This window comes from Hibiscus syriacus, unplaced genomic scaffold, assembly GCF_006381635.1.
Source record: "Hibiscus syriacus cultivar Baekdansim isolate YM2019G1 unplaced genomic scaffold, ASM638163v2 tig00110683_pilon, whole genome shotgun sequence".
Classification (NCBI taxonomy): domain Eukaryota; kingdom Viridiplantae; phylum Streptophyta; class Magnoliopsida; order Malvales; family Malvaceae; genus Hibiscus; species Hibiscus syriacus.
In genome coordinates this window covers 4,025,529-4,039,508 of record NW_024062823.1, presented here as the reverse complement: position 1 = coordinate 4,039,508, position 13,980 = coordinate 4,025,529, and the positions used below count along the sequence as shown (strand labels likewise).

General features: G+C 33.4%; 1 protein-coding gene across 1 annotated transcript; it reads right to left on the bottom strand.

Annotated features, from left to right (window-relative positions):
- Positions 1–2,549: 2,549 nt before the first annotated feature.
- LOC120138277 (protein PHLOEM PROTEIN 2-LIKE A10-like) lies at positions 2,550–4,161 on the bottom strand. The gene has a single exon (XM_039153796.1). It carries the CDS (start codon positions 3,860–3,862, stop codon positions 2,615–2,617), a length of 1,248 nt encoding a protein of 415 aa, XP_039009727.1. The 5' UTR covers positions 3,863–4,161; the 3' UTR covers positions 2,550–2,614.
- Positions 4,162–13,980: the final 9,819 nt, after the last annotated feature.

Genomic DNA, 13,980 nt, shown 5'->3' with positions numbered 1-13,980 from the left:
ATGGAGAAATGTAAATGGAAGTATTTTGGTGAATCGAATCTGATCTGCTTGAAGTAACAAATTAAGAAACGTTTTAAATGGTCAGAAAGAAAGAAAGTAAATTAGTGGATTTTTGTACATAATAAGTTAAACATGCATATCCCATGTTTACATAATCGATAAGCATAAAAGTAATCAAACGTCATTCGATTCGACGCTGAAACTAATTGGTTGTGGGGTTCCCACCTACTCACATTCTATCCCTCCCTATAAATTGATCCCCTTCTCCTCAAAACCCAAGCAAAAGAAAGAAAGAAAAATGTCTAAGCTTTGCACCCTCTTCGTTGCTGCCCTTGTTTTCAACTTTATGCTATGTTATGCTTCTCGCCCACACCCCACTCTTCCCTTAATCCAACATCAGGTATGTATTGTCTCTCTTCTCCTCTTCTTCTCTTCTCTTACTATATCAATATTGGATTTTGGTTGATGCAGGCAGACAAAGTGGATGTTGATGACAACTGTGAAGAGGAAGGGTGCTTGATCAAAAGAACCCTTGCTGCTCATGTCGATTATATTTACACTCAGAGTCACAACCCATGAACTTGTAATTCTTATTTGTATCCGTCATAAAGTATTGGATCAAAGCCCTTATTAAATAAATAAAATCATAATTTTCTCTCTTCATGTTGGATGGCATAGCTATTGAGAACAATGTTTTTGCACCTGCCTAGATTGTTTTTGAATTAATTATTGGTATCTGATCTATTGATCGATCAATCCAAATTGGATACTACAGAGGCAAGGACAACCCTCTCAATCCAATTTGCTCTATTCACAAACGTCAGGATTTGAACTCCTAACCTTGCTCAAGGGATCTAGTACCTCATCCCTCTAGACCAACTGTTGTTGGTAGATTTTTAATCTTCAATAGATTTTCCCTTTGTATTTCAAGAGATGCATGATTTGCCCATAACTTTGTTTTGCTTTTTGAAAAATCCCTAAATGGGAAAAAGAAGATTCCACACAAAAATCTATCATCTTTTTTTTATATATATATAATACTCATCTTTAAATGATGATGAAGAGGAATAATCGGTTACTCGACATTGGGGTAAAAAAGTCACTAAAAGGCAACGGAATTTTCTCTCAATGTCTTATTAGAGGCAATTCACACATGTAATGTACAGGGAATGTCTTATGGTTTTATGTTGGGAGAGATTTTTTTAAAAGTTTAAAATAGAGTAAACTTGTAATATTATAGGGGATGAAAAACGGATTATCAATAAAAAATTATAAAGAAAATTTAAAATATATGATAATTTAAAATTTTTAGGAGAACGACTACTTCCATCCATCCCACCTGGTCAATCCTCGGTAACGTACGAATTTTCTAGCAAGTGCCAACAAACCAGATCATTGGCAACATGCAGGCTGAGGGTCAAACATGGCTACGACAATTCAACACCCTTTACAGGTGTTCCAGAGGAGTATGCTGTTGTTAAAGTCAACCAGTCGTTTTCCGGAGTAAACTGAAAATAGAAACACATTACAGACGATTTAATAATGTTGTGAATGCATATTTAACAACCAATACATCCTCCGTTAGTTTATCAGAACTTGGTTCTTACAGGTTACAATTTTTAATTGAATTTATTATTATATAGGAAGATACTTTCAACCAAGTCAATTGTTAAATGCATATTTAACAACCAAGTCGATAGTGGAAGAATTAGCTTTGTCTTTCCAGGAAGGCAAAGTTTCAATATAAAGATGATGGTGTTGGTGGACCTACAAAGGGTGGCTCAGTCAATGAATGTCGGGCAGGGTTGCACTTGCAAATGCAACCAGTAAATTTCCTAGTAGGAGCCACCCACTATCCGGACAGCATAATCCAAGCACGCTAATCATTCCCCGAATCAGCAAAATGGATGATTGTCACAATCTCAATTCCCAGATTAACCTTAACTGACCCTAGTTATAATAATATTAACAATACAAGCAAAAAATAAGTTTTTCCGGAATTATTTGAAATCTATGAAAGCAGAGTTTAGATAAGAATGAAATACTGAGTTGAAAATCAAAGAAAAAATGCTACTTTTTCCTTTTGGTACAAAACAGACTGTAAGCAAAGGATAAGGAAAGTGAAAGTAAATGTAAATGCTGAGATTCTATAAGATGTTATGCATAAACCCCTTCCGGTTCATTAAGGTTGATCAATCGCGCATATCTTATAGATAATTGATCATCATAGATAATCGATCATCATAGATAATCCATCCATTCATTGTGTAGAACCATATTGCATAATCAGTTAAACTTTACCTGGCAAGAATTGATGCTCATAGCCATAGGGAATAATATCTTTGAAAGGCTCTGACCCGAACTGACTGCAATAGTACAGTAATAAGTATTTGAATAATTGTGGTATAAACATACAGCTGGAGATTATTGGGTATACATTTGAATAATTCAATAAATTCCGAGGAAACTCGGTACTTCCTAAAGCTAAAAGCAGTTATGTATATGAACTGGACTACCTTAGTTTTTTGCAGGAGACATACACACAAGGCTTCTGACATAAGCAACATTATTAAGATTTCATTGTATTTCCCATGAGAAGAGGGAACAAACCTATTCAAGCCTGCAAGAGAACCCCGCTACCACCCACTATATGTAAGTAAAGCATGAGGCAAATGGTGACAATAATGGAAGACTTTGCACTTATGTATCTGATAATATCGATTCCTCTTTCAATGACCCCGTCACGAGCGACATGAATGCTTCTTTTCGAACATTCTAGAAGCTTCCATACCAGAAACTCCATCATGGTCTTTATTGTTCCAAAGGTCACCCTCCCGGTCACATCAAGCACAAACTTCCTATTGCTGGGAACGGCCAATGTTGATGAGACCTTATCAACCCACCCATCATTCTTAATTCCATGGAACGAGCTCCCATGTTCCACTCCATTTAAAGATGCTTCCTTCTTAGCACAACCATCTCTTAGTCCACTGGCATCCTCGCTCTGGCCTTCAATGGAACAAGTATCCGATTTCGAACTCGTCCACACTTGATGAGATGTTCTCACCAGCGTTGCCACAGCACTATTACAAACAGAAACCAAAATGTCTCTCACATCGTTTTGATGGTTCGGATTGGTCATCCCCATAAACATTTCATCGTAAGTATTAATATCCATCGTCTTGTCAAGATAAACTGCAATAGCAGTGCTTACAAATCTTTGTATGCAATCGGCCATTAGCTCTTTGCACTTATCATTATAAAGCATATTAACCCATCTGGGCAAATTAGACGACCCACCATTTCCACTAGACTCGTTAATTTCTTCACCATTCGAGTAAAACCCCATAACCAGATTCTTAGCAAAGCTACCAACCACAACAGATACAAAGCCAGTCCCAGCATTAGAAAAAATACTGTCCAATACCCTATCAGTCAAGCTAGAATTCCCCGTACCCGATGCCAATTCACTCTTGTTTGCTGATTCAAACTTGTACCCTCTTAAAACTCCAACTGTTAAAGCCTCATTGACCCTAATAAAAGTTTTGGAAAATTCATCTGATCTCACAATCTTCGAAATCTGCTTCAAGCTGTTAGGTATTTGATCAGATTCCGACTGCAAAAATTCCCTCAAGTCCTTAGAGACAACATTGAGCGCCTCCGAGGATTCCGAGACCAGTTCAGCTAAAGAAACCAAAGCTCCAAAGAGTTTCGAAACCCTCTTCCTTCTCTTCACCACAGAGGGTAAATTATAAACCTTGTAAACCCCATAACCAGAGACTCCACATATAGTTAACAAAATAACCCATTTTTTCTTCAAACGTGAATAAGTCAATGCCTTGTTCACCAATTGAATATCCATCGACCCAATATAAACACCCTAGAGCTACACTAATTTGAACCCCGGGGCTTTTCAAATAAGAACAAAAATAGAAGATTAACCTCAGAAAAGAAAATTTGAAAGCAGATACAGATAAAGAGGGTAGTAATGGTTAAAAGAGAGTGCCTTTTTTGTTTTAATTTAGTGTTGAATTTCGATAATTCCTATTGGATTTGCAGAAGAATGGTGAGAAACGAACCTGGATCAGAAAGGAAGAAAATATTAAATGGAGGAAGACGACAACGAGATTGAGTTTTTTATTTTTTTCTCTCTCTCGCAAGTTATTGCAGGTCCAGAGAAACTGTTTCTGCTTCTTTGTGGGCTTTCTTTTTTCCAGGAAGGCTGGGTTCCTGCTTCTTTGTGGGCTTTCTTTTTTCCAGGAAGGCTGGGTTCCTGCTTTATTTATTAAACGAAGCTGCATCACGCAATTGCGTTTATTATTTAATTTATTATTATATCATTTAACAACCAAAATTCTTTCTTCCTTTCTTGGTCAAAGTTTTCACCCTACAACTATGTTTAATTTAACATAATCTCATTTTTGTAATAACTTTAAATTGATGATTCAAGGTGAATTAAAAATATGATTTCATCCATGTTTTTAATGCGCTGCATGATTTTTTGAATTGGTATGTGATGGTGTTATAAGTATGTGTTGCATCAATGAAGGTGTTAGTAACACTTAGAATGGATATATAAAATAAAAATAGCATGATAATATATATATTTTCACATGAATTTACAATAGTGATTGGTGTATTTTAAAATATTATTTTTGCATATAATCATGTATCTATTGGTTAATTGATCCATTTGAAACTCTTTAAATATATATCGGTATGTTATATGATTAAAGTATATTTTACATGTTTATTGTGAAAAGAAAATTATGTGTTAAAGACATAAGGTGAACATGATGCATTAGCATCGTTGTATTGGAATCTATAGTCATACCAAACTCTATGAGTTATACTGAGATGCAACAAGGAAATTTGAGTATCCATTATTGATTATGTTTCATATGATTCAAGAGAATCGATATATCAAAGAATGAATTCACAATTAATGTAAGAAAGTTACATGTTGTATACTATTTTTATGGGCATGATTTACAAAGATTGAGAACCCAATTTATAAGTTAAAATGCATGATTTATAAGTTCAAAATCATTATCTATAAGCTTTATGTTACATGATTTACGTCTGTTTTGAAAGTGTTGAAATGCATGTGCATGTAGCATGTCCCTATATAACATATGTAGTAGTGTTCACTTAGTGATAGTGATGATCGTTCACTAAGTTGATTCGAATTTACACTCATTTTTCTTACCATATGTAAAGGCCATAAAGCTAACTAGGGAGTGGAAGAAAAGAAACGTGAAGACAAATTTCCAAGGCACTTGTTAAATAAATGCCTAAATAGTTTGCACGTGATGTTGCACTAACGTGGGATTCTTTGCTTGGGATTTAGATATTTTCCTATTGTTTTGGAGTTTCTAATTTGTTCATTGAATAATTCTTGGATGGAAATTAATGTTTGGATAGGTTGCAAGTTTAATTTTAGTGATGCATGATGTTATTTGCTTGTAATAGGTGCAACTATGCTAATTTGTTGTATGTTATGTCTTATGTCTTGCTTTGTTAAGTTTTGACAACTCAATTGGTATGTGAATGATATGCTAAGCATTCTAGAATAGATATATGACCTTAATTGCTTAAAGTGGCTATAAAAAAGTCTAAAATGAACTTTAAAATTAATTATGTATTTTTTATTCTCAGAGTATGATTGATTGTTATTTAAGTGGTATGAAGCATGAATTGATTGAGAATTTACATATTTTTTATGTTTCATGTATGATCATTGAATATATAAATGATTTAGAGTTGGATTGTTGGATCAATTATGCATTATCATTCCCAAACGGCTAGAAATCATTCCAACGGCTAGAAACGGCCACAACCTCATTCCAACTTATAAATACAAGTTCAAGACACTTGAAGAAGAGTTAGAACACCTATCCAAACATTCAAACACAATAGAATAGCTTTTCACTCTTTATTTTTATTCTCCTGTAAATATTAGTGTTTAGTGAGCTTTATTTTGTAAACACCTTACCTTTAAGAGGTTTTATCATTTACTTCTTTTTACCTTTTGTAAAGGGGATTGATTATAGTTTAGCCAAGTGAAAAACTAGGGAGTGTAAAGGTTATCTCTTTATCCTGTAAAAGGAAATAACAAATTAGTGAATTTGTTAGAAAATCCTTAGTGAATTTGTTAGAAAATCCTTAGTAAGGAGCTAAGGTAGTGAGGTAGACTTAGTTGAGAAGTCGAACCACTATAAACCGCTGTGCAAAATTGTCTATCGTTTCTTTCTCCTTACTCCCTAAACACAATTTGCCAATTCAACCCTCTCGGCACTTTTTCGATTGTCCAAATTGAGCTTCAACAATCCCAACAACTCTTTTCAAAAGATGCTCTAGAGACTCCTCACTTCACATATTTTCCTTATCCAAACCTACGCATGAAAACCATCACACGCTAAGTAAAATTTAGTGAGGCAGTAATAATTCAAGGTGAGATAGAATATAAAATATCATAAATTCATCAAAACAGTAAAATATAATTCAAATAAAATCATTGAACTTTTAAACAGATTTATTCAAGTCTTTTTCCTCATAAAAAACCTGAAAATCATCACATCATGATTTTATCAAAATCATAGTAAACATTATCAAACATAATAATCATTTCATATTTTTTCCATTCAGACACATCTCATAACTTTCATATTTCATTTTCCTAGACCAATGAATATTTAAGAGAATGTAAGATACATGTGTCAGAGATATGTGTGCACTAAGCACCAACGGTGTTATCATCATAACCAGAATATGCACTCCAAGTGTAATCATATCATTTGCACCAATGGTTCAATACATAATGTACTCAAATGTACTAGATCGAAATCGAAATTACTCAAATTCATGGCATATCAAGTGTACCTACAACTCTCAATACAACATACAATGGACTTTCAGAACATAACATATTCATTAAATAATCAACATTTCCAAATCAAAATCATTTTCAGTTCATCATCATAAAAAGCATAACTTGAGCATTTCATACCCTAAAATCATTCATTAAACCTTTATATAAGCATTATAGAAATATTCCATAATTAAAATAAAATTATATTTTAAAAATAATATTGAGGTTGACTTATCGTAAGTCTTCCTCAATCAGAATAATTAAATAAATAAACTACACTCACATCTACTTCACTACCAAACCTTTTCTATGATATCCTTTTACTCAGGTGCTTTGCCATTCGCTTTTGAATCACTAGAATCGCAAGATTTGTCATAGTTTGAACGAAAATCACATACATAACACCATATTCAAACTATATGTTAGTATTATACTAATATAATCTAAAATTCAATAGTATAAAATTCTATAAAATAAAATCGATACTTAATCGATATAAATCAAATCACTATTCCATATTATCTTCAACCTTTCTAAAGTAGCCATTCAATTCCATAAATATACACTTCCATCATCCATCCTCCGACTTTCACAAACTTTACATTTAAGTCACTATTTATGAATTCTTTTTAGAATTCACAATAATTTTTCCATTTAACTTAAAATGGACCTTCATCATTTTCATTTATTTTAATTCAAGTACTAAAATTTCCAGCATTGTAGTATCAATTCAATCTCTAAAGCATGTAGAATACATATAATATCAATTCTAGACTATAGGAAACTTTTCAACATTTTCCCCATAATTTTCCTTCAATGGTCGAATGCCTTAAATCCCTAGGGTAAACTTTTCATTCAACTTCAAGCATGAATTCAACCTCCTTACATCAAATTCATGATATTCCAATCATCACAACATCAAATTCAATCAAAATTCAATCAACCTTTATAAACCCTAGCATGGTCGAATACTATACAAACTTATACACCTTATTTTAATCATCATTCATGCTTTAGAATTAATCTACAACATCAATAACATAAAAATTATCCATCAACTCTTCAAAATCAAATATGTTCTTCAACCACCCAATTCATGAAACTCAACATCTAAGCATGATTTCCATGAAATTTTTATACCAAATGATAGAGAATTTGAATATGGTTAATTCTCTATATAATAGCATAATCCAAAAATCAACCACGTAGCTTCAAAAATCAAAACAAAATTCTTACCTTGGGTGGCTATGGAGTTTCGGCCAAAGAGGAAGATGAGCTAAAAATTTCTTGAATTTTCTATATTTTTTTCATCTACTACACATGACTTTTATCTAATTTAATTGAACATAAAAATTCAATTAATGAGGAATCCCAAATTTGCCATTAATGAATCATGATAATTACCATTTCCATTGAAATATCTTCCATTAAAATATTTCTTAGTAAAGATGAATCAAATTGAAGTTGACTTTCTACTTTAGCCATGTATTTTTTTTAAATTGCAATTTAGTCACTAAATTTCCCCAATTTCGGCTAAATAAGGAAAATTATCTTTAATTCCAATGATCCATACTAAATTTTACTGTTCTAAAATATGGAAATAATTTTCCAACCTTTATCTAGCATCCTTCAAATTTTTATAAACTTTCAGTTTGATCAAATTATCCTATTTCTTATCAGATTTTGTTGTTTTATAGCTTTTAATACAAATCCCAAATCAAAATTATGATTCCCACAAAAACATTAATTTCATAACAAACTATTAATTTACGAGCCAAAATATATAATTATTTATAATTATAATTTCGGTCCTTGAACTTTTCAAAGTTTATACTTTGGCCACTAAACATTTAAAACTTACATTTTAATTACTAACCAAAATTTGGGGTATTAAAATTCTCTCCCTTAAAGAAAATTTGTCCTCGAAATTTCCCTACGTATTTACATATTGAAGTAAAAAGATGAGGAAACTGTTTTTTTTTCATACATTTCTCTCGTTCCCAAGTCGCTTCCTCAACTTTATGATTCCCCCAATGAACTTTATAAGTAGAATCATCTTATAAGTGGAATCATCTCTTTTCTCTTCAGATCTGAATAAGATTTCTATCAATCAACAATTTTCTTGAGATTGTCTTGAATAACCTTTACTTTGTCCTCCACTTCTTTGATCAGATACGAACCAATTATATCTCGATCCTTCAACTCGTACCAGTTCAATGGCATCCGACATTTTATTCCATAAAGTGCTTCAAAAAGAGCCATTCTAATACTCGACTGATAATTGTTATTATAAGCGAACTCTACTAAAGTCCCATGATCCTTTGAAATCAATAAAACACGTTCTTAGCAAGTCTTTAAGTATACGAATAGTTCGCTCGGATTGACCGTCAATTTGTAGATGAAAAGTTGTACTGAAATTCAATCGAGTTCCTAAGGCTTTATAAAAGACTTCCAAACTCTTGCAATAAACCTCGGGTCTCTTTTAGAAACTATCAAGGCATGTACTCCATGTAGTCGCGCTATCTCTCTCGTATAAAACTTAGCATACTTATCCATCGAGTAATCCGCTCGAACTAGAATAAAGTGTGTTGTCTTAGTCAATCTATCCACTATCTCCTAGAGTGAGTCTTTCTTATTGTGTGTCAAAGGTAAACCTATCACAAAATCCATAGTATCTATTTCCCATTTCTACAGACGAATGGAAATAGGTTGTAGCAAACCCGATGGCACTTGATGTTCTACTTTCACCTGCTAACAAGTTAAACATTTGGATATAAACTCGGTTATAGCAATTTTCATGCGTGCCCACCAGTATAGGCTCTTCAGATCTTGATACATTTTATTTCCTCCTGGATGCATGGTCAAAGGTATAATGAGCTTAAAAAAGAATATCCTTATTCAATTCTTCATAATCGGATATACAAACTCGTCCCTGATAATAGAAACATCCATCAGGTTTAACTTCAATGTCTCTAGTTTTTCCTTTCTTTACTTGCTCAATCTTTGCTTTAAAGATATTTTATCCGATCTAACAATGCATGTACCAGTCTTCACTTTGCAACAAGCGCACTATCATTTTTCATAGAGAATCAAGCATCCAAAGCTCTCAAAATAGAGAATGTCTTTCAGCTAAATTCATCAGTTACCACATTAGCCTTTCTAGGATGGTAATTGATAATCACATCATAATCTTTCAGAATCTCAATTCACCTTATTTGTCTCAGATTCAATTTTTTTTGAGTTAGCAGATACTTTAGACTTTTATGATCTGTGTAAATATAACACCTATTATCATATAAGTAGTGGCACCAAATTTTCAAAGCAAATACCACAACTGTTAACTCCAAATCATGAGTTAGATAATTTATTTCATGCGCATTCAATTATCTTGAAGCATAGGTTACCACTTTGCCTTCTTGAATAACTACACATCCCAAGCCAATATGAGAGGCATCACTGTAGATCTCATAATCTTTGTCTGTTTCTGGTTACACTAAAAATGGCGCCTCTATCAGAATCTTTTTAAGCATAATCGAAGCTTTCTTGGCACTTTTCAGTCCATATAAATGGAATATCTTTTTTTAGTAGTTTAGTAAGTGGAGAAGCAATCATCGAGAAATTCTTCACGAATCTCCGGTAATAGCCAGCTAATCCCAATACACTTTGAACTTCACAGACGTTTTTTTGGAGTATTCCACTCCACTATCGCTTGTACTTTCTTGGGATCAACCCAGATTCCCTCTAAAGAAATCACGTGGAAAAAAAAGCAACTTTCGGCAACCAAAATTCACACTTTGACAACTTGGCATAAAGCTTTATATCCCGCAGTGTCTGAAGTACAATGCAGAGATATGCATCATGCTCTTCTTTAGTCTTGGAATAAACCTAATTATCATCAATAAACACGACCACAAACTAATCCAAATACAACTAAAACACTCAATTCAATAAATCCATAAATGCTACAGGGGCATTAGTTATCCAAATGGCATTACTACGAACTCATAGGGACTATATCGGGTTTTGAAAGTCATCTTCGGAATATCTTCCTCCTTAAACTTTAACTGATGATACCAAGATCAAAAATCAATCTTCGAAAATATTGAAGCACTTTTAAGCTGATCAAATAGATCATCGATCCTCAGAAGAGGGTATTTATTCTTCACCATTAGTTTATTCAACTGACGGTAATCTATGTATAATTGTAGAGATCTATCATTCTTTTTAACAAAGAGTACAGGTGTACCCCACGAAGACACACTCGATCTAATAAAACATTGATCAAGTAGCTTTTGTAACTGTGCCTTTAGCTCTCTGATTTCAGTCAGAGCCATTCGGTACGGGGCAATTAAGATAGGCACAATACCCTGAAAAATAACAATCTTGAATTCCACCTCGCGATCAGGAGGTAATCTGGGTAATTCATTAGGGAACACATCTGGAAATTCTTGAACTGTCAGAATATCCTCCAACTTAACCTCAGATGCTCGAGCGTCTATCACATTAACCTAAAAAGCCGAACAACCTTTTGACATCAATTTATTTGCAATCAATGATGATATGACATTGAGCAATGACTTCACTTTTTCTCTGATTACTATTATTTCAGAGCCCTCTGCATTTTTAAAAAAATAATCACTTCAAGAGACAATCTACCCAGCCATAATGCAGAGATAACCAATCCATGCCCAAACTGATCTCAAACTCATCAAATGGTAATTCCATAAGATTCATAGGGAACACAACCCTTGAATCTTTATTGGATAATTTTTGCTTATCTGCTTTACTCTGGCACTATGACCCAGCGGATTCGTCGCTATTATATCACTATCAATAGGTTCTAAGGGAATACATTTTTCTCTGACTATTTTTGAACTAACATAAGAATGTGTAGAACCTAGATTAATCAAAACAAATGCATGCTCATCATAGAGATAAAAAGTACCTGTTGTAATCTTAGGATCATCACAGTCCTCCTCAGTCTTGATATTATAAATTCTAGCTGGAACACGTACATCAAACTTGGAAGCTATGTCTGAATATCCACTCTCTACCCCTATCTTGACCTCGTTGAGTCACTGCTATGGATCTCTCTATTTTAACAGATATCTCTCCTGTCATCAGACAATCTTTGATAAAATGACCAGTATCTCTACAACGGGAACAAGCTCATGAAGATGTTCTACATGCTCTAGGGTGAGTTTTACCACACTGCTGACATGGTAAAAACTAGCCATGCGCCTGAGCTGATCTCCTAGCTCCAGTAGATGCCATCTGGGTCTATCGACCTTTTTCTTTCATCTAAACTCTTTTGTAACCAAAAACACCACCTTTTGACTTACTCTAGTACTGAGAACCCAAACTTTGACCTCTTTTAGACTGAGACGAGGATGATGTTCCTGATATATTTGTTGATTGTCGTCTCTGATCAATCATGGCTCTTTCATTTTAAGCCATCTCCAAGTCTTTATCTTTGTCTACCACTTCTTGAAAAATGGATAGATTTGTAATTAGGAAAAGCTCCTTTAACCTTGGTCATAGACCCCGAATAAATATCTAGCAACAATCTCTCTCAGTAGGAATAAGATCTGAAGCGTATGGTCTGAGCTTATTAAAATCACATTCAAACTCATATATTGATCCATTGCCCTGATTCAGATAAGAAGTCTTGCTTCATCTGCGTGATAAACTGCTCCCCAATATTCTTTCTCTAGAATGCCTCCAGGAAAAACTGCCAGTTAACTTGGTCTAAAAGGGCACGTATAGTCATATTTTCCACTAAATTCGAGCTTACCCTCGGAGTAATTAAATTATACCCTCTAGTTTCTTCTCATCAGTACAATGAAGATTGTCCAGTATAATCTTTACATCATTAAGCCACATACCAGCCGGTATCATACCTTCATTCACTTCTCCTTTAAATTCATGGGCACCCAAACTTTTTAGCTCTTTCAGAATTGGTACCCTCGGAGCCAGAGGAGCAGGAGGAGGTAGTGGAGGTGGAAGAGAGAGAGATGATGTTGTTGTTGGATGATAATGAGCCAAGATAGCCTCTAATGCCTTAATGAAAGTACCCTAATCTGAAGCTGTCACTCCCTAACATGACTGTGCTCCTTGCTGATCGGATTGAACAAGAGGCGTATGTTTAATCTCATTGCTTCCATTACCAGTTCCCTCGGGAACCTCCTGGTCGGTAGCTCTTCTCAAACCCTTCAAATTTGAGATCTAAACAATCATATTTAACTTTATGTTTGTAAGGAGCAATATCATTAATAAAATCACCTAACCATACCAGATCAATAATTTTAACTCCTAGGGGCATGTACACATTTCCAACATAAAAAAACACTCAATTTAGGTCAAGAATCGGCAAAACATATAGTTCTGATACCAATAAATGTAACACTCATAACCCTTATATATCTCGAAATATGAATTAAAGATAATATATTAACAATTCAAACATTCTTTGTACATAACCCTTAAAATTTTGCTCCATTATAAAACTTCCATTTAATAGTTTAACACTATTTAATAAATCTCATAAAATAGTAAAATAATAATTTATCATCCAAAACAAAAACCATTTTAAGAATAACTAGACAGTTCAACGTAGTTTTATAAATTATATAAAAATGCCTAAACACTACTTAATTTTAAATCGTTTAAAAACTTTCTAAAACATAATATCATATATATATTATTCCTTTATACGTTCGAATATAAATAATACTAACCAAAATAACATAGTCTTAATTTACTATTACAAACCATTCTAAATAAATTCGATAAAGCAAACAGACAGATATAATATACATATCACTAAAAGTCAAAATAAACATCATAGATATCTTACTGATATTGTCGGTAGATACTTTTTTTCAAAAGATGTTGGGGAGGCTCCTCACTTCACGTATTTTCCTTACCCGAACCTACGCATGAAAATCATTATGTGCTAAGTAAAATTTAGTGAGGCAGTAATAATTCATGGTAAGATAGAACATAAAATATCATAAATTCATAAAAAATAATAAAATATAATTCAAATAAATCATTGAACTTTTAAACCGATTTATTCAAGCATTTTTCCTCATCATAAACCTGAAAAT